Consider the following 22,792-nt stretch of genomic DNA (forward strand, 5'->3'; position numbering starts at 1 on the left):
AGATGCCCCGCCTGCACAACGACCCCAAAAAGGTATTGCAGACTATTCGGTCCGTGTTCACGGCATTTAACCCCTCGTGGGGAGATGTTCAGGTAATTTTGGACACTCTTTATGCCGGATGAAAAATACTCCATTTTAGATGCTAACAGGCATTGGGCGGGGGAGGATGGTGCTAGAGTGCTCTGGCCATCGACTGACCCCGCTTGGAATCCGAATATTACTGATCACATGGGTCGTTTACAAGCTGGCAGACATGGCCTTTTAGAGGCCATACATAAAGCCGGAAGTAAGACTGCTAATTGGCCTAAGATCCGTGAGTGTCAGCAGGAGCCTATGGAACACCCCTCCGCCTTTTTGGCTCGCTTGTCTAAACAAGTTTGTATGTATGGGGGTGGTGTTAACCCTGAGGCGGAAGAAACCCATCCTATGATATCCTTTTATGTCAATCAAGCAACATCAGATATAAAAATACTTGTTCCTGACTGGCTGGGTAAACCCCTACAAGAGATAGTCTGGTTGGCCACCTTTGTGTTTAATGGCAGGGACGAGGAAAAGGCTAAGGAAAAGCACAAACAAAAAAAGGAAAAAATAAGTATGTTGGTAGCTGCGTTGCAGATCCCCTTTGGGAATCAGAATTGGCAGGAGCGTGGCGGTGCAAGAGGAAGGGGACGGGTGCAGATAGAGCAAAAAGAAGGTTGGGGAAAACACAAGATCTGGCAATTACAACTATTGTAAACAACCAGGACACTGGAAAAGGGAATGTCCCCTCCGTCCGGAAGGGGCCCCTTGGCAGAGGCAAGCACAAAATGACCTTTCCTGTTTTCCTCAGGCTCCTCATTGGTATCCCCCTAACAACCCTTCAAACCAGGTTGACCCCCAATGACTGGAAGCGGGAAATTTTAGAAACTCTGGGGGAGTTGGAGTAGAACTTGGGGCTGCAGTCACAAATTTATTTAAAAATCAGGGAGCAGCTCGTGCCTTTTTTAGTAGATACTGGGGCCACCCTTTCCACTTTGACTTTTGTTCCAGGCTCTTTGTCAGGTGCCAGGGTTTGGGTGCAAGGCATAGAGGGCCATCCGTACCCGGCACCCTTATCCTGTCCGTTCCTATCGAGCTCGGTCCGTTAAAATTGTTACATAAATTTCTTGTAATGCCAGAAGGCCTAGCCAACCTTCTTGGACGGGACGTATTGGGTAAGTTAGGGGCACACATACGTTGCACCCCAAGGGGCTCCATATGTCCCAGATTCGACAGTTGCCTCCCTTATGGCAGCGGTTACTCCTACTTTTATGTTGCCTCCTGAATTGGCCAGTGTACCCCCCACTTTGTGGAGTTCGGATCCCACAGATGTGGGTCTTTTAAAATCGGCTACACCAGTAAGTTTAGAAACACGAGGCGGATCGCCCCCGTCTGTGAAACAATATCCCTTGCCAAGGGAAGCCAAAGAAGGTATTTCACTTATCGACAGCTATTTAGAAAAAGGGGTTTTAGTCCCTTGTAATACACCCATCCTCCCGATACAGAAACCTAAACCTTGGCCGGATGGACGCCCACTTTATAGCGCGTAAATCCTGAACAAATCAGTAAAGAGTTATGTCATAGCCCCCCATCCAGTGGTTCCAGACCCTAGTACTATTTTAACATTGATTCCTCAGTCAGCTACCTGTTTTACTGTTGATTTGTGCGCAGCATTTTTTAGTATCCCTTTACACCCTGATTCTCAATATTTGTTTGCCTTCACTTGAAAGGGTCAACAGTTAACTTGGACATGTCTTCCCCAGGGGTTCTCGGGATCCCCCACCATTTTTTCTCGGATTCTCATTGAGAATCTAAAGGATATTACTTTCCTTTAGTTCTTCTGTTTTAATTCAATATGTAAATGATTTGTTAATTGCTGCCTCTGACCGCGAGGCTTGTTTAATTGATTCTGTTTTTGCTTACTGCATTAGCGGATAAAGGTCACATGCATCTCCATCCAAGTTGCAGCTATGCCAGAGTCAGGTAACTTATTTGGGTTTCATCATTAGGCCGGGGGAGCGTTTACTTTCCCCTGACAGGGTGCAGGCAATCCAGGATTACCCGCGTCCAACTACCAAGAGACAGTTACGAGCTTTCCTGGGGGCAGCTGGGTTCTGTCGTCCATGGATTGTAGCTTTTGGGGAACTAGTGAAACCATTAGTTCAAGCCACTACCGTGTCAACTTGTGACCCTATCTCCTGGACTTCTAAAATGGAATGTGCTTTCACATGTCTGTCAAAGAAGCTCTCGCCTCTGCACCGGCTTTGGGATTCCCGGACTATGGTAAGCCATTCTCTCTCTCTCTTTTTACTCATGAGAGGAGGGGAGTAGCAAGTGGCGTCCTATTACGGTACCTAGGGGATCGCCCACGCCCTGTGGCCTATTATTCGGTGCAGCTGGACCCTGTTATTCAAGGCTCTATCTCTTGCGTGCGATCTGTTGCCGCCGCCACTGTTATGGTTGAACGAACATGACCTATTGTTTTGGGACATCCTCTGACTGTTTGGGTTCCTCAGGAGGTTGAAGTTTTGCTAAAACAGCATTCTACTCAGGCCCTGTCTCCACAGCAAGCTCACAAGTATGAACTGATCTTGTTAGCTGCTAATAATGTTACTTTACGTCGCTGCAACGTTCTTAATCCAGCCACGATGCTACCCCTTCCAGAGAACGGAACCCCACATCATGTGTGCATGGATGTCGTCACGCAGGATGGTAAACCCCGTCCGGATCTGGTGGACACCCCTTTAACTGAACCCGATTTATTGCTTTTTACAAATGGGTCCTTGTACTATTTAAAAGGTTATCAGGTTTCAGGATATTCGGTTACTTCCCATACAGACGTTATCAAGGCTGCCCCCCTACCCCCTTCTTTCAGCACTCAGAGTGCAGAGTTATATGCGCTTACCAGGGCTTGTTTATTGTCGGCAGGAAAAGCAGCTACTATTTATACAGACTCTAAATATGCTTTCGGTGTCTGCCATGCTACGGGCTAGCTCTGAAAGCATAGAGGGTTTTTAACTTCCTCGGGTTCAAAAATCGCCAACGGCCCGCTAACTTCTACCCTCTTAAAGGCCATTCAAGCCCCACACCTGGTAGCGGTGGTCCATTGTTATGCACATAGACAACCTGACAATTTTGTGTCAAGGGAAAATGCATTAGCTGATTCAGCCGCAAAGGCTGCAGCTTTACAACCTCTGGGGGTCTCTACTTCCCTCCCCTTGGAAGTATCTTTTCCACCAGCTGATTGGTCGCTATTATATGCTGATATATCGTCGTCAGAGCTACAGGATTGAAAGCGTTGGAAAGGATCAGAGGGCCCCAATAGGGTTTGGCGGATTGGAAATAAACCTATCCTCCCCCGGCGTTACTTGCTCGCAGCGGCTCATTACTTTCACTCTTTAGGCCATGCTGGGATCCAGGGCACGGGGACAGCCATATTAAAGTATTGGGCCGCACCTCATGTGTATCCTGCAGTTAAACGAGTTCAGTTCTTGCTCTACTTGTCTGGCCTTTTCTGCCCAGGCCTGATTCAATGTTGCCCTTAGGGGAGGGAGACCCTGGGCGACCTTTCCATTCCAGCGCCTGCAAATGGATTATGCCGAAATGCCCAAAAGCTTGGGGTTTCGCCACCACCTCGTCATCATGGACCAACTTTCTGGTTGGCGCTGCTTCAGGCCATCCAGAAAGGCAGACGCCAGATCTGTGGTCAAGTTTTTAATGAAAAACATTGTACCTAGGTTTGGGGTCCCTAAAGTGATTGATTCAGATCGGGGCTCACACTTTACTGCAAAAATCTTAAAAGAATTGTACCGGTGTTTGGGGATTACACAACAGTTAAACACTCCATAACACCCTCAGTCCGCTGGACAGGTTAAGCGCATAAATCAAACTTTAAAAACAGTTGCAAAGTTTTGCAAAAAAACTAAAGTGGCCAGATGTCTTGCCTATAGTCTTATGGCACATACGGCGAACCCCACGGATGCCCCTGGGTCTATCTCCGTTTGAGGTATTGTTTGGAAAACCAGCATTAGTTCCAGGAACTTATGTTCCAGCCCATGCTAGCCTTTTAAATAAAAATAAAACTTTGGCCAAATATGTTGCTAGGTTACAGAAGGAGTTGACCTGTAATCAATCAGAGGCTCAGCTGTTTCAAACTGCACCCCTGGGATTGCAGGTCCATTCCTTTAAACCAGGGGACTGGGTAATGGTAAAAAAGATCCGTCAGGCAGATCCTTTGAAACCCCGGTGGGAGGGGCCATATCAGGTATTGTTATGTACTTATTCTGTTTTAAAAGTTGCAGGTAAAAGCTCCTGAATTCACCATAGCTATGCTAAACTGGCCACAAGACCCCCATCCGACCCTAATCCTGACTGACAAATTGCTTCATTAATGAACACTACTACCAACCCTTGGACCGAACTCTCCAGCTATTGGGACCTTCATAGCCCACCAGGACTTTCTGTGTTCCTGTTTATCGAACTCCTATTGAGAGTATTGGTTTTTGGGTGGTATCGGGGAGGATGTCGTTATTGGTATGGTTTGCCTGTGGGTTCCTCCCCCTATTCCCAAGTTCAGTACAAGGATGGGCAGGTAATAGTTTCTTGAATCTGACTCGCATTATTACACAAAGCGTGAATCAAACAGTGTTGGATATGTATCCATACCCCCACATATATTGGTCAGGGGGTCCCGCTAGTAGGGGTGCCTATCCCTTTTAATAAAACGCGTTTGCCCATGTTATGGGCCAATACCATTTTCAATTAAAGTATCACTATTCAAACGTGGTCTATCAACATGGTAACCCAGGGCAATTACGCAGTATGTGTAAAGCGTGGGAAAGAAATAAACAGGAATTTTGTAGAAACTTTTATGGGGTGTAACCACACTACCACAATTGGCTCTGGAGCAGCACATGTTTCAAATTACTCAGGGGCCCCTTGGCCGGTCCCTGAAGGATCAGGCTGGTTCTGGTTGTGCAATCACACAGCTCATAAAATTCTCCCAGCAAATTGGGTTGGTATGTGTACTCTGGGGGCTATTGTACCCGCTGTCACAGTACACCAAAACTTACTCTGGGAAAGAATTCGCAATCTAGTATGGAAAAACCGACGAGAGGTCCCACAGAACCCCCTCGTTAACCGCCCAACAGGGTTTCACTCCTTCGCACAATGGTTCTTACCGTGGCTGAAAGTTAGTAAATTTAAAAAAAAGCTATAGTTAACATATCGGCTGCCCTAAAATGGATGGCAAATGCCACCGCTAATGCACTATCTGCCCTTCAAATAGAAGTTACCCAATTATCACAAACCGCCTTGCAAAACCGCCTCACCCTGGATTATCTTCTCGCCAATCAAGGCAGGGTTTGCGCTCTGGTAAACTCAAGCTGTTGTGTGTTTGTAAATCAACAGTCAAGTTAAAACAAACATTCACATTTTACAACAGCAGGCAACAATATTCCACCATGTTAGTCTTGACAATACTAGCACTGGGTTCCAAAAGGTTTGGAACTGGCTTACGTCATGGGTGCCAGATTTGGGTGTGTGGGGACGGCGTATCTTGTATATGGTCTGTTTGGGCATGATTATATTGGTATTATTTTTTGTATGTATACAGTGTTGCAGTATATGTTGTCGACGGATTTCTTCTGCTCTAATATAATTAACTGACGTACAAAAGGAGAAAAGGAGGGACTGTTGTGAAAGAATTAAGAGAGCTCTCATTTCTGTGGCTTTGTAGTAGGCTGCTCTGGCTTGGCCTTGACTCACTGCTTGAGATAAGCGACTGTTATGAAAAAGGCCTGGAGTTAGCAAAATTTTGTGTAAGCATGTTATCGCAAGTGAAGGTTAGGTCTAAATGCAACAATAATGGGCTTTTACTCATTGGCTGAAGAACCCTGTGCACGAGGACAATGGAACCTACTGATTTGTGGAGGGGTTCGGGCACAAGGGCTGCATGGATCACCTACTCATATAATATATGGTGTGTAGACAATGCATAGGGTCCCCTTCTGACTAGCGGGGGGCACCACGCTCAAGCGTAATAAACAGAGTCTTTGCAAAGACTGATCAGTTGTAACTCGTTTATGTGCCTCAGCCTAGACCCAGTTTGTACGTGACCCATGTGGCACAATTCGCTACTCAAAAAGTAGTGTGGTCTCTGTGGTATAATTCATAACATTCTCCTCCTCCTCCTCCTGCTCTACAATCTTTCTTTTCCTCCTCCTCCCCCCAGAAAGGGCCATCTCCTAAAATATGACTTTCCTCCACACTACAATCTGCATCAACTGCAGCTATTCACTCAGGCCTGTTTCTCAGTTATACTAAGGCACCTTAGGACCTCCACTCTAAAGTGGGTGTAATTTAAGGCCCCATCACACTGCCAGGAGAGGTGATGTGTGGGATTTGAAAACTGCCTCCTGCCAGGAGGTGGTGGATTGGAAGCTGGTGGGAGCTGCCTGGTCAGCTCGAGCCCTTGGCTCTCTGCACTGTGGAAGCCGGCTGCCCGGCAGCCCTCCCTGCCCATCTCCCTGAGCCAGGCCACCTATGTACAGCCAGGGGCTCCCCAGGCAGGGAGGGCAGCACAGGTCTGAGCTGCATCCCTGATGCGCTCTCGCCTCTCCCACAAAGGAGCCAGATGATGCAACATGGAGCCCAGCTGCCATGAGATACTCCCCAGGATGCTTGCTCACTGCTGCCCTGATGCTCCTGGCTCTGCTGCTGCTCCTCAGCCCAGAGGTGACACATGGATCGGTCAGATGCAACCCATCCCCACCCAAAACTTTAAATGTTGTGCCCACCCACCATCAAGAGTTTCACATCTCTGACTGCCAGAGTGATGTAAAGGGCGTGACATTGCACTCCATATGTTTTATGGAAATATGCTTATGATGTAACTGGAATATGCTTTATGCAAAAGGTCTCTTGTAAGGTATCATAACAAAGTTTAGAACATACTGAATATATTCCTCCTATTTTGTATGCATGTATCATTCTTGTATCTGAAGCTAGAAATATGAAGTATAACTCTAAGGTCCTATTGTAATTATGCAAAGTTTGGGTCATTAATGGTGGCTTAGAATCTTGATGGCTCCCGTTGATCAGAAACGATCAGTTGTAAGTGGCCTTAGTTACTTGAAAGCCTTCCTGTGATCCGTGTGCGCCAGCCCATGGGGAATGGAGACTAGGGGCCTTAGAGTGGCATGTGACCATGTCACCTGACGATGAAATCCATCTAAATGTGGTACTTTTCCATTTAGAAGGAGGGGTGGGGACCCAGAGAGACAAGATTCCCACCTTGTGCCAAAACTATAAAAGGGGGTGGAGCAGGATAAAGGGGGACTAGTCATGAGAGAACCCCGGCTTACCACCTGAGATGTCTTCTGGAACTAACAAGGACTCTACCAGGGGAAAGGATTGGGCCCAGACTAGGAAGGAGTCTAGTCTGTGAAAGAAGCTTATTGGAACATCTCCGAGGGTGAGAGATTACCTGTAATCAGTTTCTTAATGGATTAGTCTTAGACTTGTGTGTTTTTTGCTTTTTGTTTGGTGACTGACTTTGTTCTGTCTGTTATTACTTGAAACCACTTAAATCCTACTCTTTATACTTTTGTTTATTAATAAACCCAGAGTATGTGATTGATAGCTGGGGGAGCAAACAGCTGTGCATATCTCTCAGTGTTATAGAGGACGAACAATTTAAAGCTTATGCAGGTTAAATGCCTATACAGTGTAAAACAGATTTATTTGGGGTTTGGATCCCATTGGGAGCTGGATGGTGGAGACAGGTAACCTGCTGAGCTGTTTTTAATTAAAGTCTGCAGCTTTGGGGGCATGGCCCAGCCCCTGGGTCTGTGTTGCAGCAGGGTAGTGTGTCTGGCTCAACAAGGCAGGGTCTGGAGTCCCAAGCTGGCAGGGAAAATGGGCTCAGGTAATTTCAGCCTGTCTGGTGACAGTCCCAAGGGGATCTCTGTGACCGAACCCATCACAAAGGGGCCTTAATATAATGAGAATGTGGCCCACTTGTATTTATAAGGCCTGATTCTCCTTTCACACTAGGTTTTACGCCATTGTAACTTCATTGACTTCAATGAGAGCAGATTTCAGCCCACAGGCTAGATTCTCTTTGATACTAGGAGAAAAATTGTTCAAATCCCTAGCTGAAGCTTGAAAAATAAAATTTAAAGGCAAATGGGAAATCAAACCTTCTGCCACTTAGGTCTGTCTTATCATTTTTTTTTTCTTTATCACACCTGATTTCTCCACTAGGAAGCATGGCTGTTGTCAGATTTTTTTTTTTAATCATTAATCTCAACAGTCAATATGGACATAGCTGGAAGAAAGCTGAGTCATTATCAAGAACCAACAGGGGTTCATAAAATCATAGTTCTCACCAAACCGTTCTAAAGCTGCCTTTGTTACAACTACTAATGAAAAGAATGTGGTCCTGTCAAACCAAGAGTTCAAAACCATAATCGGTTTTGGCAAAATCATGAGTTTGACTTACAAATCATGAGTTTTGTTTTTTTTGTTTTTTGTTTTTTTTTAAATTGGCAATAGCTCAGCCAGACTGGGGGGTTCTAATCCACAGTGAATGTTTATATTTGATTCTTACAGCTCCTGGTCTCAAGGTCCTGTACTAATTGTCCTTTGAATCTTGTAAAAAGGAAAGTTGAAATTATGGGCCTGAATCTCTGTTGCCCTGCATTTTAAGGAGTCATTTACTTCTGTGCACAGTGAGAGCAAAAAAATCTGCTATATCTGAATAGTAGCTTTTTACACCTACATTCCATTTACTTTGTTGTGGTGTAAATGATAACACAAGATGCAGGGCAACAGAGGACCTGGCCCTGAATCCCTGAATTTCCTTTAAGGTAAATTCAAAATTCTAAATGTGCCACTCTACTTTGAAGTGTTTCTGATGGGCATCAAAGCTCTAAATCACTGGCATAAAATATCCCTAATCCAGAGAGATTGAAACCATACCTTCTTAACTGGTAGGTTCAAAAAAGTAAATGTGAGGAGGCTACAAAAGTGGCTATTGAAGTTGGCTTCCGCCATATTGATGGAGCCTTTGTATATGGGACTGAGGAAGAGGTTGGGCGAGCCATTCATGAGAAGATTGCAGATGGGACAGTCAAAAGAGAGGACATATTTTACACAGGAAAGGTAAGTGGATTTTGTTTTAATGCAGATATTTTTACGCTACTGCTTCCAGAGCAAATTTTTTTTTCTAATTTATGAAGAATGGTGCAACCTACTCAAGGCCAGTATTGAAAGGATTCCCCGGGGGGCGGTATTATTCACAGACTTGGAAAACTGCTTTCTATAAAAAGTTACAGGCTCATCTCTAAATGTGTGAATGCGAAGTTAAAATGGCCTCCTCATGCCCCTCAAAATACAGATCACCAGCCAGAACATTTTATTTTATTTAGCCACAATGAGCCTTTTTAAGCTTCCTGTGCACGATGGTGACTCTGCTTGATAGACCATTTCTGTTTCTTTTAAAGTGGATTTATTTTGAAAAGTGATTGTGTAAAAAGGCACCTTGTTGTTCAACCAACCTGCTCCCTGTGTGCATTCACAGTTGTATCTGTGTCTTCAGTGGAAGAAAAATTAAGCTGTCACTCCTTTCAGCTCTATAGAGACAACACAACTAAGGGAGAGTAAAGTGGATTTTATTCCTCCTCAGGTCTCGTCAACAAAATTGTTTACTAATTGCCAATCAATTACACATCCACAAAACAATTAAAAGGAAGAGATTATCACTGAGAGCAAGATTTTTAGACATTGGGGTTGCAAAGGTGTCAGAGCATAATTAGTTCTCCAGCATCTTTATTGCTGGAGATGATGGACAAGAAGTGAAGAATCCAGATTGAGTTTATGGAACTGTCAGTTGGAAAAGCATCCTTTTACTTGTAAATGGGGCACATTTGTATTGACTGAGAGTCAATATTTAACACCAAACTCTCATTTTTACAGAGTCACTTTTCAGAGCAGAACCACACAGTACATGAAGAATCCATGGCAAAAAAGGAGAAGGGGTTCTTGGGGTGGGATTCTTTCCACATTAGAACTGATGTCTTGTTAGAAATGGCATTTGTATGAACTCCCATCTCCTGGTTCCCAGAGACAGACCAGAATTGTGTACAGGACTCAGTCACGTACCAAGGGACATCTTCCATTCCATTCTTCCAAGGGTCAACTAGTTAAGTCAGACAACAGAGTGACTCCTAATAGCCAAGGAGAACAAATTTAGCCAGAAAGATTTTAACCTTGACAGTGGATTTACATAGGGTTTCTGTACTGATCAAATGCACTTCTGACATCCTGGCTGCATTTTGGCCCCTCGCCCTGCTTCTTCAGGAAACATTCACTTCTCGCTCTCATGTGCATCTTCCCACACAACCACCTCACAATGCAACCCTTCTGCTAAAAAGGCAAAGCCAATGGCATGTCATGAATAAAACAATTTAGAAAAGTCTTTTTACAGAAAGAAGAGATAAGAACTTCTTCAGAAAGAACAGTTGTTTTTGGATCATTACAGCTTGGGAGTACCTTTCACCGTCCTGAACTTGTCCGAAGCTGCCTGGAACAATCACTGAAGAAACTTAAGTTTGACTATGTTGATCTCTTCATTATCCATATCCCTGTGTCTCTAAAGGTAAACATTTCTTTAAAAAATATAGGAGATATAGTGTGTGTATATGTATATACAGGAGAACAAATGTTTGGTAGTATATCCAGAGCAGAGCTGTCTTTAAAAAAAGACCCGTAGTCCATCTAGTCGTATGCCCAGCCTACAAAAGTAGCCTATGATGGGTGCTCGAGGGGAAGGCAAAAGACAAAAGAAAAACTAATGCATGAAGCACACTCTATAATGCAAAAATTTTGGGGGGGGGGGAACTCGTGTTGTCTCATTCGCAGTCGATGTATAGTAATCATATACGTTAACAGTTTTATATTTTTCATCCTTGCTATTAAAACATCATATGCTACCTGGGTTCACTCTAGGCCACTAAAGTTTTTTTTTTATATAATATCTTAGTGCATTGGCAAATTTACAAACTGTCTGGGAAACTCTCTAAATTCTAATATACACTTAATGATCAAAAGCTAACTAATTACTCCAGAAACTCACCAGTAATCTATAAAACTAATCTGAGGTTACTGTGGTTTCTTGTGGGGTTTTTTAATCGGCTATAACCTCTTTAGTTCATTAAGTCAAGCTTCTTTCTCTTTGTCAATGAAGATGTCATTTCGTGTGACACCATATCATGATTTATCTTTACTATCTCTAGGCCCTAATTGCTTTCCACATACATGCTTTGTTTTCACAGCATATAAACACGATTTCTTATGAAAATAGTGTTTCACTGAGCTAATTAATTTTCCAGTATTTACATTTGTCTGTCTTACTCAAAATTATTTCAAGGCATCTAGGGTGAAATTTGCTCATGGAATACAAGGTACGCTCTATATTTCAGTCATGTATAGGCCTTTTACTCAAGTGGTGTGTAGATAAATTCTGTATTGACAATTTACATTGTCTGCTCTTCCTCTAGAGAAGTAGAATATTCAGTTCAGTTCAAAGTAGTTTTAATTCAGATGATATCGGTTTTGTTCTGGTGCTGCTGAAGTCTTCCATTAGGGACTTAAAAGAAAAGGAATTAATAAGATAAGATAACTCTTAGGTGTTACTGGTCAGGAAATTCTTGGTGACTGGGCAATGATCCAGCTCTCAGTCTGTCATCCAAATGTTTTTAGCTTGTGGGAATCCAAATGGTTTAGATAAAACCATTCTATTATTTTTACCAGCTTTAGAGTCAGACGCTTTGCCGCCTCCTCCACTCCTCCTGGTTACAACTCCTTCCTTGGCCACAAAATAGTTAAAATCCACTTGTGTAAAAAACATCACGACCAAAGGGGATTTTCCTTTTGTTTTTAAGCCTGGGCCAGATTTATCACCAATGGATGAAAACGGAAAACTCATTTTTGATATTGTAGATCTGCGTCAAACTTGGGAGGTGAGTGACATGAACAACACAGTGTTAATTAAGAGCTCATCCAGTTTCCTTAGGCAGCCACTCTCTGACTGTTATCCAGAGAGTGTTCAGAGTTCTATCTGTTTTTTTTGTCGTATGACCTTTTTAGAGGGCTAGGGAGAATGTAATTGTTATGCATGTGGGAGGCTGGGATTGTGAGTAAGCTATGTTGTTGAACTGCCTATTGTGAATCTGCATTTTATCAGCAAGAAACGATACATAAACGGCACCATCACACTTAACAGATCTGCCCCTTGTGTGTATTCATCATCATTGCTTTAGTGACAAAAATAAGCTTGGGCTGCTTTTTGCTCCAGTTAGCCCAGCAGCACCAACCAGCGTTGCTCCTTCTTGTGAATCATCAACAGATTTTCTTGTTAAAATCAAGTCAGTGACACCTGTGTTAAGAAAATGATGCTCAAGTTTCACTGAGGGTATAATCTGAAGATGTTGGGGCTGCAGAAGTGCAATTGAACTGCTTTTATTAGTATTGATGCCCAAGTTGGAAAGAGTCCAGCTCAACTGTCAGACTTCAGTCAGGTCTGCATACAGTTTTCATCCCACTTTAACTATTTCATTTATGGGTGTGATTTTTTTTTTTAAACAAAATAGTTGAATTGGTGCAACCCCTAGAGTGAAAGCAGTTTTACCAGTACAGTGGTACCTTGCACTGAGGTATTTTTATTTCCCTAAATTTATGGGAATAAACTATATCACTATAGGTTCCTTTATTTCAGCATGACTGTACCCACTGGGATAAATTATACCTTTCTGGCACCCCCTGGGGTAAGAAGGGGCATCTCTCTTGTCTCAGACCTCCTTTTCTGGACAATTACATTACTATAGTTCTAGTTCCGAGTGCGGAGTATGGCCCTCTGCGTACACCTGATAGAGAGCCTGTCCCCTTCTAGGGGTATAAAATAGTCCAAATGAAGAAAAGGGCACAATAATTCTGCAGCCCTCAAAAAAGGCCTTGTCCCTGCAGTCTCTCACAGAGTGAAGGTTTACAGTCCCTTGGCAGGAGATCTGGACTACTTGTCCCCTATGTGCCCAAGCAACCAAGGCAAAGTCCCAGGGCTCCAAAAAGAGAAGTATAGAAAAGCCAGTCCTCTACTTCCTCAGAGGCCTTCCCCTAGGAGGCCAGTGTGCTCAAGCAATTTCCCCAGGAGACAACCCCTGTCCTCTGGGGAGCTCTAGCTGGGATCACACCAGAGTCTTACTCGGACTGAGCTGGTTTCCTCCCTTTTAAGCACTTGCCGTTCGCCAGGCTTGACAAGCCTCATAGGTGCAGTGGATTGTGTGCAGAGAAGCTCTTTAACTCTGACTGCTGTGGGAGCTGCCCCATCATACTAGGAGAGGTCTACTACATCAGTGTCAGACTGATATATGGTAGTTAAAGCAGCACAATAACTGTGCATAGACCAGACCTTCAGTGAGTGTTCAGGGCTGCTAGTTAAGTGAAATATATTTTCAATTGTAAACTGAGCAGATTTGAGGGGGAAATCACTGAGACACAACAAACAAGAAACCTCACATGCCATTTTTACAGAATCACTTTACAGAGCAGAGCTGCACCTGTTCTTAGGGCAGGGATATTGTCAAAGGCATTGTCAGGGACAGAACTGTAGTCTGAGCTTTCCAGATGATGTTTTCCACAGAGGAGGAATGAAATATTCTGCCCTAGAGTCAGCCAAGATGAGGACTCCATCAGATCCCTAATTCTTTAGCTAATGCTCTTTGAGTATTGCATTGCAGCTTATTAGTGGTCCAGCCAGTCAACACTGAAGAGCTAGGTTCAAAGTCTGTCCACGCTTACCCACGTTACAAAGTCCACCTCTCAGTTTAATATCATTGGTGCCTCTATATCAAGAGAGGCCAGAAATGAAATACAAAGGGATATCAGGTCAGAATCGAGGTGCATTGGCAGACCTTTGGGGGAGGTTAGCATAGCGTATGCTCACATTATCCCTGGTTCTAATTGGTGCTATTGGTTCCTTATTTTCACGAGTACTAACTTAACTCCCTCATTTAAAAAGAGAAAGCTAAAACTTCCCCTGTGATATGTGCCTTCCCTTCAGTGGACTCTAGCAAACTTTTTCTATTAAATATAAAAAGTAAACTGAATTTACAGTATCTGTTTTCATAGCACTGCTTGTGATCTGAGATACACCAGGAAATGACTGGAATTTCAGACACCACAGTATTGATACTATCAGTAAATACAGACATTCTAATGGTTACCACTGCACTTGTCCATATCCTTCAGTATTTCTTGTGTTTCCCCCTTAATTTTCATTCTCCATTTTATAAAGCTCTTAAACTGGTGTTCGTAATCCCATATTTATGTGGTACCCTTATTTCTGTATTGTTCACTAGCAGTGATTGGGTATCGTTATGTCTTTGAGTTCTTTGTGTATGAAGGACAAATTAGACAGGAAGCTATGGGGAGGGCACTTTCTACTGGGGGAAAAGATGATTTTATTTCACAATGGATTGGACAGAGATCTGATGCCTAAGTGAACGGTTGGAAAATAACTGTCTCTAAATCAGAGTTTCTTTCTAGAACAAATCAAACTTCCCCTACTGTGTATGTAGTAATATTTTGGTGGAATAATTTTATATTGAGTGGTCCCAGTTGAGGTTAATTTTTCTAGTCTCTCAGAAATTATACTACCAGTAGTGATGATAGAACTGGCTGTTGTTGTTTTCCCCAGGCCATGGAGGCATGTAAAGATGCAGGCTTGGTGAAGTCCATTGGAGTGTCCAACTTCAACCGCAGACAGCTAGAAATGATCCTGAACAAACCAGGGCTCAAGTACAAACCTGTTCTCAACCAGGTAAAATGCTGACCTTTGGGTGGAGACCTAAAAGTACTGAGTTAGACATAGGCAGCAAGTTATATGGGCCCGTGGTGTCCATGCTCCAACAATATTCATGGAGGTGGGCCCGGCTCCACCAATGTTTGGGCCTCAGGCGCCGTGTTTTGGGAGGCCCCACACCATGGCTTGGCAATGTGGGGCGCTCTCACCTCGGGGGCAGCTCCCTCGCCTCCCCACAAGCAGCTCCCCCTATCCCCTGCATCCCTGCATGCTGCAGTGTCTCGGCAGAGGCAAGGTAGCTTTGTTTGCTGCTTTTGTCCTCCCTCTCCCTGCAGCTCTGACCCAGCTCCCAGAGCTGCCTGGCCAGCCTCTACAGCAGGGACAGGGAGGGAGCCACAGGTAGTGGCTCTCAGCCCCGGGCAGAAAGAGCAGCAGGAATCTCACTGTCAGACAGATTTCAGAGTAGCAGCCGTGTTAGTCTGTATCCGTAAAAAGAAAAGGATTACTTGTAGCACTTTAGAGATTAACAAATTTATTAGTGCATAAGCTTTTGTGAGCTACAGCTCACTTCATTGTCAGACAGAGACACACACAGACTCAGCAGCGGGGTTGTGGGGATAGACAGATGGAACCGGGGGCAGGGGAAAGGAGCAGTGATGGGCACGCTGGGGCTGGTATAAAATACAGAGTAGAGGGGGCTTCCTGGGTGGGGGGCTATAGCAACATCCCCCACCCCCCAGAGCAGACCCGGGCTGCAGCTGGCTCTGTCTATCACTCCACTCCACAGACACCCACACAATCCTCTGCCCCCCTGATAAACTCCCACTGTGCCCTGGTCACCCCTCTCCAGAGAGCCCACCCTTTGTGCCTCCACAGACAGCTCCCCTCCTGCCTGGCTCTCTGCTCCTGAGCTCCCTACCATCTCCCCCTTTGCCTCTCCTCCCCATCCCAGCCTATTGGCCACTGCAGCCAATGGGAGCTGCACCTGAGGCAGTATGCCTGCTTGCAGATGCAGACCTGCCTGGCTGTGTCTCCACAGCGGGGAGGGGGAGCCACAGGTGAGCAAGCCCTAGTCATCATCATCATCGCAGGCACAGCAATTCTCTGGGTATTTAATTTCACTGAGGCAAGTAAGTCAATCTATTCTTCCTTTCCAGATGGTTTGTGGCTTTTCCTGTAAGAAAACTTACAGTTTCTTTGCAAAGAAGTCCAGTTATAGTTTTTTTCACTTGAGAAGTATATTTTCTGGTTATTCATAAGCTCATTTATTTTGTTAACTCAGTTTCATAGGCAATTTTAAAAGTCACTTGAATTGTACCTAGTTTTTTTCCATCGGTCCAAAAATACATGGAAGATGTGCAGATTTTTATTTCTGTGGGCCAAACCACCCTGTGTAAAAATGTAAATATCAGAGCTAGAAAAGCTCTGCAAGGGTAACAGTCCCTTCATGAAATTGTCTTCAAATCACTCATTCTTCCGGGCATTCCATTCTATTGTTCCCTCCAGTAGTGATAGTGACCAATGTCTCCACCCACAAGGGAGATGCAGAAGACTGTGTCAACCCTGCAGCAACTCCAGGGCTGGAGCACGCACAGGGAAAAATTAGTTGGTGCTCTGCACCCACCAGCAGCCAAGCTCCCCCTTCCTTATCTCCTTCTCCCCCCACCTCCCAGCGCTCTGTGTCCCTGCTCCTCCCTCTCCCTCCCAGTGCTTCCCCCCACCACCACCTAACAGCTGTTTGGCACGCTTAAGACTTTCGGGGGGGGGGAGGAGCGGGGATGTGGCGTGCTCAGGGGAGGAGGCAGAGAGGAGGTGGGGCAGGGGCAGGAACTTGGGGGAAGGGGGTGGAATGCGGTGGGGACTTTGGAGAACGGTTGGAATGGGGACGGGGCGAGGGCAGTGCAGGGGCAGGTCCGGCATGGGGTCGAGCACCCACTGGGAAGAGAGGAAGTCAGCGCCTATGACCCCTTTGGCCTCCCTAGGATTCCCCCTACCATTACTCCCTCTGGATCTTTCCTTGCTCATGAAGTGAAGTCTGTCATTACAGGTTCTTATCTCTGTAATGTATTTATTTATTAAGTGTTAATTAATGCACTATGGGAGTCCCCATTCAGCCCTCTGTATAAATTGATCCCCTTCTTTCAATATGTTTTGCCCATAGGGTTTTCTGCAGCCCTAGGGCAGCCAGCAATAACCCCATTGCAAAGGTACAGTGGTGAGGGAAGGGGATCATGGGTTCCCTATTTATGTGATTTGCAAGAAATGTTATAATTACTTGGTACTAAATGTGTTTAAATGATATAAGTGCCTTGTAAAATTCCAAAGCAAGCTCATCTTCATTTCTCATATAATAATCTCATATACATTATACACTTTTCATTAATTATAGGAGTTGAATTTATTATTGTTTTGTTTATTAGCTAGGTTACTGGGGTTTTTTTCCCAGTGTGGAAAATTGTGCTATTTTATGGATTGAATGACATAATTGCCACCCCCCCAATGTCAGTCACTAAATCGGATAATTTTGTCATGTGTCCATCTTGCAACATGATGGTGTCTACCCCTGCCCCGCGCTTCAGGAGGACATGAGTTCCAAGGCGGCCTGGGAGGTCAGTGGGGGGCCTGTCACCAGCAGCAGCGAGTGACCTAGCCCTAGCCTGCTCCGCTACACCCTGCTGGCTCCCAGTGTTGCTCAGAGATGGTTTGGGGAAAGGGGTGGAATAGGGGCGGGGTAGGAAGAAGCAGGATGGAGTGGAGCGGGCTGGGGCTGGGTTGCTTGCTGCTGCTGGCGCCAGGCCCCCTACTAACTCCCAAGTCCGCCCTGGACCATGCTCCCCCTGAAGCACTGGGCCCTGGGCAGTTGCGCCAGTCCATCCTATGGATGGGACAGCTCCCCTTGGGCACCACCAAAAATTATACAAACCTGGAGCCCATGGAGTCAGAAGAAATTCAGAACTTGTAGTCAGTGAAGAGTTTCGTTTATGGGGGGAACTAATGCCCAGCCTTTCTTTTAAATCAAAGAGGAAACTTCCTTATTGGTCCACTTCAAGTAGACACAAGCCACAACAGTTAGACCCTAACATTGAATTCTTCGGAATTTGTGGGTGTTGCAACCAGCTGACGTTAAAGACTGGGCATTAGCAACTATAGATTCAGGTTCAGGTTCTGGAAAAAAAATAGTTCTATGTTGTTTGGAACAAGGGCTTTGTTTATGCCCATCACTGAAATGATAAACTTGTGCATATCAAGAAAGAATGAAATAGAAAATACTGTAAAGGAAACAGTCTCTGAAAGGCAGGAGAAAGATAAGCACAGCCACCTCCCTGTACATCCAGAGATCCTCATTCCTCTGCTATGGGAATAGACTTTCATAGCAGCAGCCTTTCTCTGCTTGGAATCTGAGGATGTTTTGTTACCAGGTTGTCCAAACTCGTACTCAGAAATGTGGCTTTCAGGCAGTAGGCTCAGAGAGAGATGATTCAGATGGACTGTTTTCTATGTTTCCTCCACATAGATATCCAGGTGTATTCAGTACATGCTGGATAAAGAGAAAGAACTGAGTTGTATATGATAAGCAAAATAACACAGGATATGCACAGCATCCTATAGTCAGTTTTTTGGAGGTAATTTTGCTTCTCGGCTAATTTTTTTTCAAATTTGGCAAAGAACAAGTTCTGTATGGAGGATACTATATTGGTAGGAGGTAATTTTAAAGTTTTAAATCTAAACTGTTTTAAATTTCATTATTAAAATATACAAGGGAAAAAATGTCTTATCTGGTGAAAAACACAGTTGGACAACTCAAAAATGATTGAACTGTTTGAATTCCCTCCCCCAACCCAAAACTCATTTGAGTTGAGACCAAGCATGAGAAATTTGGACCAAGAGACCACTTTAGGGGAAGTTATCAGCCACTGAAAATAAGGGCTTAGAATGAAAGTGCCATCTTGTCCATAACTGGTCCCAGTACAAACCCCTAGAACATCCACTAGTAATACCCTCAATCTCTCTCTCCAACTAATGGTCATTGCTTTAATGGCAGTGTTAGTCCAGGTGATGATTTTGATCCATATCCTAGCTATGTAACAATGCACGATGGGCCAAAACAATTTACTGAGGTTTCAGTGGGACTAGACACATAAGTAAGGCAAGCAGGACTTGGTCCTGACTATAAATCCTTATTAAGCCTATCCTCTCACAACGTGTCTTGGCTTCTGTCCTTTACTAGATAAACTATTGCTTGGGATTTATCAGGTAAACTGCACCACAGGGTCACTTGCACTGCCAGACTGCATTTTAATTGAAGGATATTTAATATTTTAGTATACTGTGTCCCGTTAATGTAATGTCTGATGTTTCTTTTGTCTGACTGCTGCTGCTCATATGATCTGAAATCTCAATTCTGGGTTGCGGGTTGATTCTGCAGGTTGAATGTCACCCTTACCTCAACCAAAGCAAACTGCTGGCCTTCTGCAAATCCAAGGATATCCTCTTCGAAGCCTATTGTGCTCTGGGCTCACAGAGAGACAAGATGTGGTAAGGAAAGAAACTGGATTATGCTCCCAGGTTTAGAACCTCAATGGGTTAGAGGGTACTTTCCCCTCCTTCCATCTTCAAAGTATCTGACATTTATAAAGTTATACAATAAAAATGAGAGCTAGAAAAGACCTAGTAGTTTATTTTCAGATTGCACAGGCATTGTCCTCACTAGGCTGAGATGACTGCATTCCTGATCCCAGAAATTCTCCCTGTTTCTCTGTTTCCCTTGTAGGATAGACCAAAGCACCCCAGTTCTGCTGGAGGACCCAGTATTGGGTGCAATTGCCAAAAAATACAACCGAAGCCCCGCTCTAGTAGCCCTGCGCTACCAGCTGCAGCGTGGTATCGTGGTCCTTTTCAAGAGCTTCACCAGAAAGCGTATTGAAGAAAACTTCCAGGTAAAACAGGAGTGCAGAGAGAAGAGGATGAGGGGGACACCCCTCTATGTGCAGATTTAGATGGGATACTATGGAGGATTGAGAACTTTTGTGCCCTTGTACAGTATGGCACTGCAGGATCCTGCCTGAGAACTATCAGACATTGTGTAGCGCAGTTCTCAGGCAGGTTCTCTGTTCTCAGAGAAGGCTTTTGCCATTTTAATATTTGAACTGTGTAACTTGGCACTCACTAGAGAACAAATAATATGGGGAGAAAAAACCCTGGAGTCCTCCTTGTCTCTCCCAAAGGAAACATTCTGAGGGAGCAATTGATTTGTGGAGCCCTTTTCCAAAATGCTACTCTTGACATCAGATGGGAATATAGGCCCCTCTGAGCATTGGAAAGACAAATGATCTTCCAATAGGAGTGTGCTCCTTTCCTGCCCTCAGCTTCTTGCCTAGACCATGGGTCCGCTCCAAATTCTGCTCTGTCCTCCCCTGCCCATTTTAGTCCAGAATCTTAAACATCCCAGGTAAATCAGGGAATAGCATCCCTCGTTCTACTTTCCATACCCAAGGAACAAACCATACAATATCAGACTGACAGACTTATTCTAGATTAAAGGAAAAACAAACCAAGAAAGAACATCTATGTGAGAGAGCACCATGTGTATCTCCTCTGTAATGTGCCATTTATATCTCAAAATGGCAGCTGCCTCTACAGACAGCAGATTGCTAAAAGTTCAAAGGTGAAACACACAGAAAATAAAATCACAACAGTTATGTAGCTAGATACCCTTCACCTCTGAAATATATAAAATACAGTGGAAAGAGCAGACCTAGATTAATATACTTATTTCATTTCCTTTTCACTTAACATGGGGCTTGTGCTTCTGTAAATGCACATACATTCCTCTATTAGAAGGGCTATGCCAAGCAGGAATAACCCAATGTTTTATCCTGTCTTCTGTGTCAGGTTTTCAACTTCCAGCTCTCTGAGGAGGACATGAAAACCATTGATGGGCTGAACAAAAACCTTCGCTACCTGAACTTAATACAGTGAGTCACAATATTTTGTATTTTAGAACTCTGTGGAGAGGCAGGAGAAAGGCAGCAGTGGTCACTCCACAAATAAGGTTTTGTGTTATACTGACCCTCGTGATCACAAAGGATGTATTTAGGATCATAGCTATTAGGACTGGAATGGAGTCATAGACTTTAAGCCCAGAAGGGATGACCAGATTCATAGAATATCAGAGTTGGAAGGGACCGCAGAAGGTCATCTAGTCCAACCCCCTGCTCAAAGCAGGACCAATCCCCAATTTTGCCCCAGAACCCTAAATGGCCCCCTCAAGGATTGAACTCACAACCCTGGGTTTAGCAGGCCAATGTTCAAACCACTGAGCTATCCCTCCCCCCATTTAGTCTGACCTGTATATCGCAGGCTATCAACACCACCCAGCACCCACTTGCTGAACCCAACAACCAAAACCAGACCGAAGCATTACAGCCCACAGGAGACCAGGACACAAGGTGGGTGAGGTAATATCTTTTATTGGACCAACTTCTGTTGATAGAGAAACAAGCTTACACAGAGAGCTCTTCATGTCTGGGAAACTTGTCACAACTAAATACAAGATGGAACAGATTGTTTGGCATAAGTAGTTAACACGCATTTTAAGGGGCTGTTCAAGGTTACACCCCTTTAACACCCCTCCATTCAGAGGGGGGAAAGAAAGGAGGGAAAGGCAGCTGGGGGGGTTGTTAGTAGATTATAGATTGTTGTAATAATCTATAAATCCAGAGTCTTTCAGTCCATGATTTTTAGTGACTAGTAAGGTTATGAAGTTAAGCTCCCAGGTTCATATTTTGAAAATGTTGTGCGGGTTTCCTTTGAGGATGAGGACTGATAGGTTTGTTAAGTGTTCACCCACAGGTGATAGGGTGTTTTTGTATTATCACTTTCCTGTGTGAGTTCATTTGGGAATGTAGTGATTGTCTGGTTTCACCCATATAGTTCTTGTTGTTAAGGCATTTAGTGCACGGGATGAGGTTTACCACATGTTGTGATAGGCATGTGTAGGATCCATGGATCTTGAAAAATGTATGGGGGGGGGGGTTCAGCTCACCAGAAGCAAGCTCCCTACAGACCGGAGCTTGTCTCTCTCACCCACAAAAGTTGGTTCAATAGAAAATATTACCTCACCCACCTTGTCTTTCTAATATCCAGTGACCTACAAAACTACAACAAGATTGCACACAGGAGACTAGAAAATTATGTGCCACAGGCAGTGAATAGGAGAGACCGAGGTGCATCAGTGCCTGAGGCCCCCACAATGACAGGATTTGGCCCATTATCCCAACACATTCCTAGTAGGTTATCATTTTTACCCTTGCTCCAGTTTGAAGGCAAAATAACAACTTCCCTTGAATGCCAATGTCATTGTGTCATCATCCTAATGGTTATAAACATTTCCAATGTTCTAGAAACTCTAGCATCAGTTCAGGGCCCCTCTGGGGCATTTGTTGTGTTCTAGTGGCATCAACATGGGGATCTCCCTGGTGGTGAAGAACCCACAGAGCAAGGTCCTGTGCCATACCGTCCAAGATGTTGGCATAGGGGATTCGCTGAAGGCACTTCTGGGGAGAGAGTGTGGCCAGAGTGCTGCTGTGCTCCAGCAATCCCTAGCTAGGAGAGAGCATTTTAGGAATTAGCCCAAGGATCAGAGAGCTGCAAACTTTTCATTTGTGAATATACCCCTCTTCCCCCCCTTTGCCCCCCCCAGCTCTGCACAGTGCCACAGGGTGCAAGGAGTTCAGGTCTCTGCTGCACCCAAACAACCCTGATCTTTGCAGAAGTGTAGGTCTAGGTTAAACATTCTTTGATCTGGGTGGCCTTTACATCTGCAGTGGGCTAAACCAAAACACACCCAAATTTTGGATCCAGATCGGGATCTTAACTTTACAGTTTGGGCCTGTCTTATTTTAAAGACAATTT

At 44.5% G+C, this 22,792-nt stretch overlaps 1 protein-coding gene across 3 annotated transcripts in view; it reads left to right on the forward strand.

The window, feature by feature from the left end:
* The window catches only part of LOC119843778 (aldo-keto reductase family 1 member C3-like), a 47,320-nt gene that overhangs the window by 23,870 nt on the left and 658 nt on the right, over positions 1 to 22,792 (forward strand). For 2 of the 3 annotated variants that reach the window (XM_038373645.1, XM_043517473.1), the window contains 7 exons: positions 9,016 to 9,183; positions 10,562 to 10,678; positions 11,964 to 12,041; positions 14,774 to 14,896; positions 19,305 to 19,414; positions 19,650 to 19,815; positions 20,771 to 20,853. In XM_038373645.1, coding sequence (XP_038229573.1) covers positions 9,016 to 9,183; positions 10,562 to 10,678; positions 11,964 to 12,041; positions 14,774 to 14,896; positions 19,305 to 19,414; positions 19,650 to 19,815; positions 20,771 to 20,853 — 845 coding nt within the window. Of the gene's footprint in view, positions 1 to 9,015; positions 9,184 to 10,507; positions 10,679 to 11,963; positions 12,042 to 14,773; positions 14,897 to 19,304; positions 19,415 to 19,649; positions 19,816 to 20,770; positions 20,854 to 22,792 lie in introns of all 3 variants that reach the window. The other variant, XM_038373635.1, reaches the window with a different exon arrangement.

Source organism: Dermochelys coriacea, chromosome 1 (genome assembly GCF_009764565.3).
Source record: "Dermochelys coriacea isolate rDerCor1 chromosome 1, rDerCor1.pri.v4, whole genome shotgun sequence".
Lineage (NCBI taxonomy): Eukaryota > Metazoa > Chordata > Testudines > Dermochelyidae > Dermochelys > Dermochelys coriacea.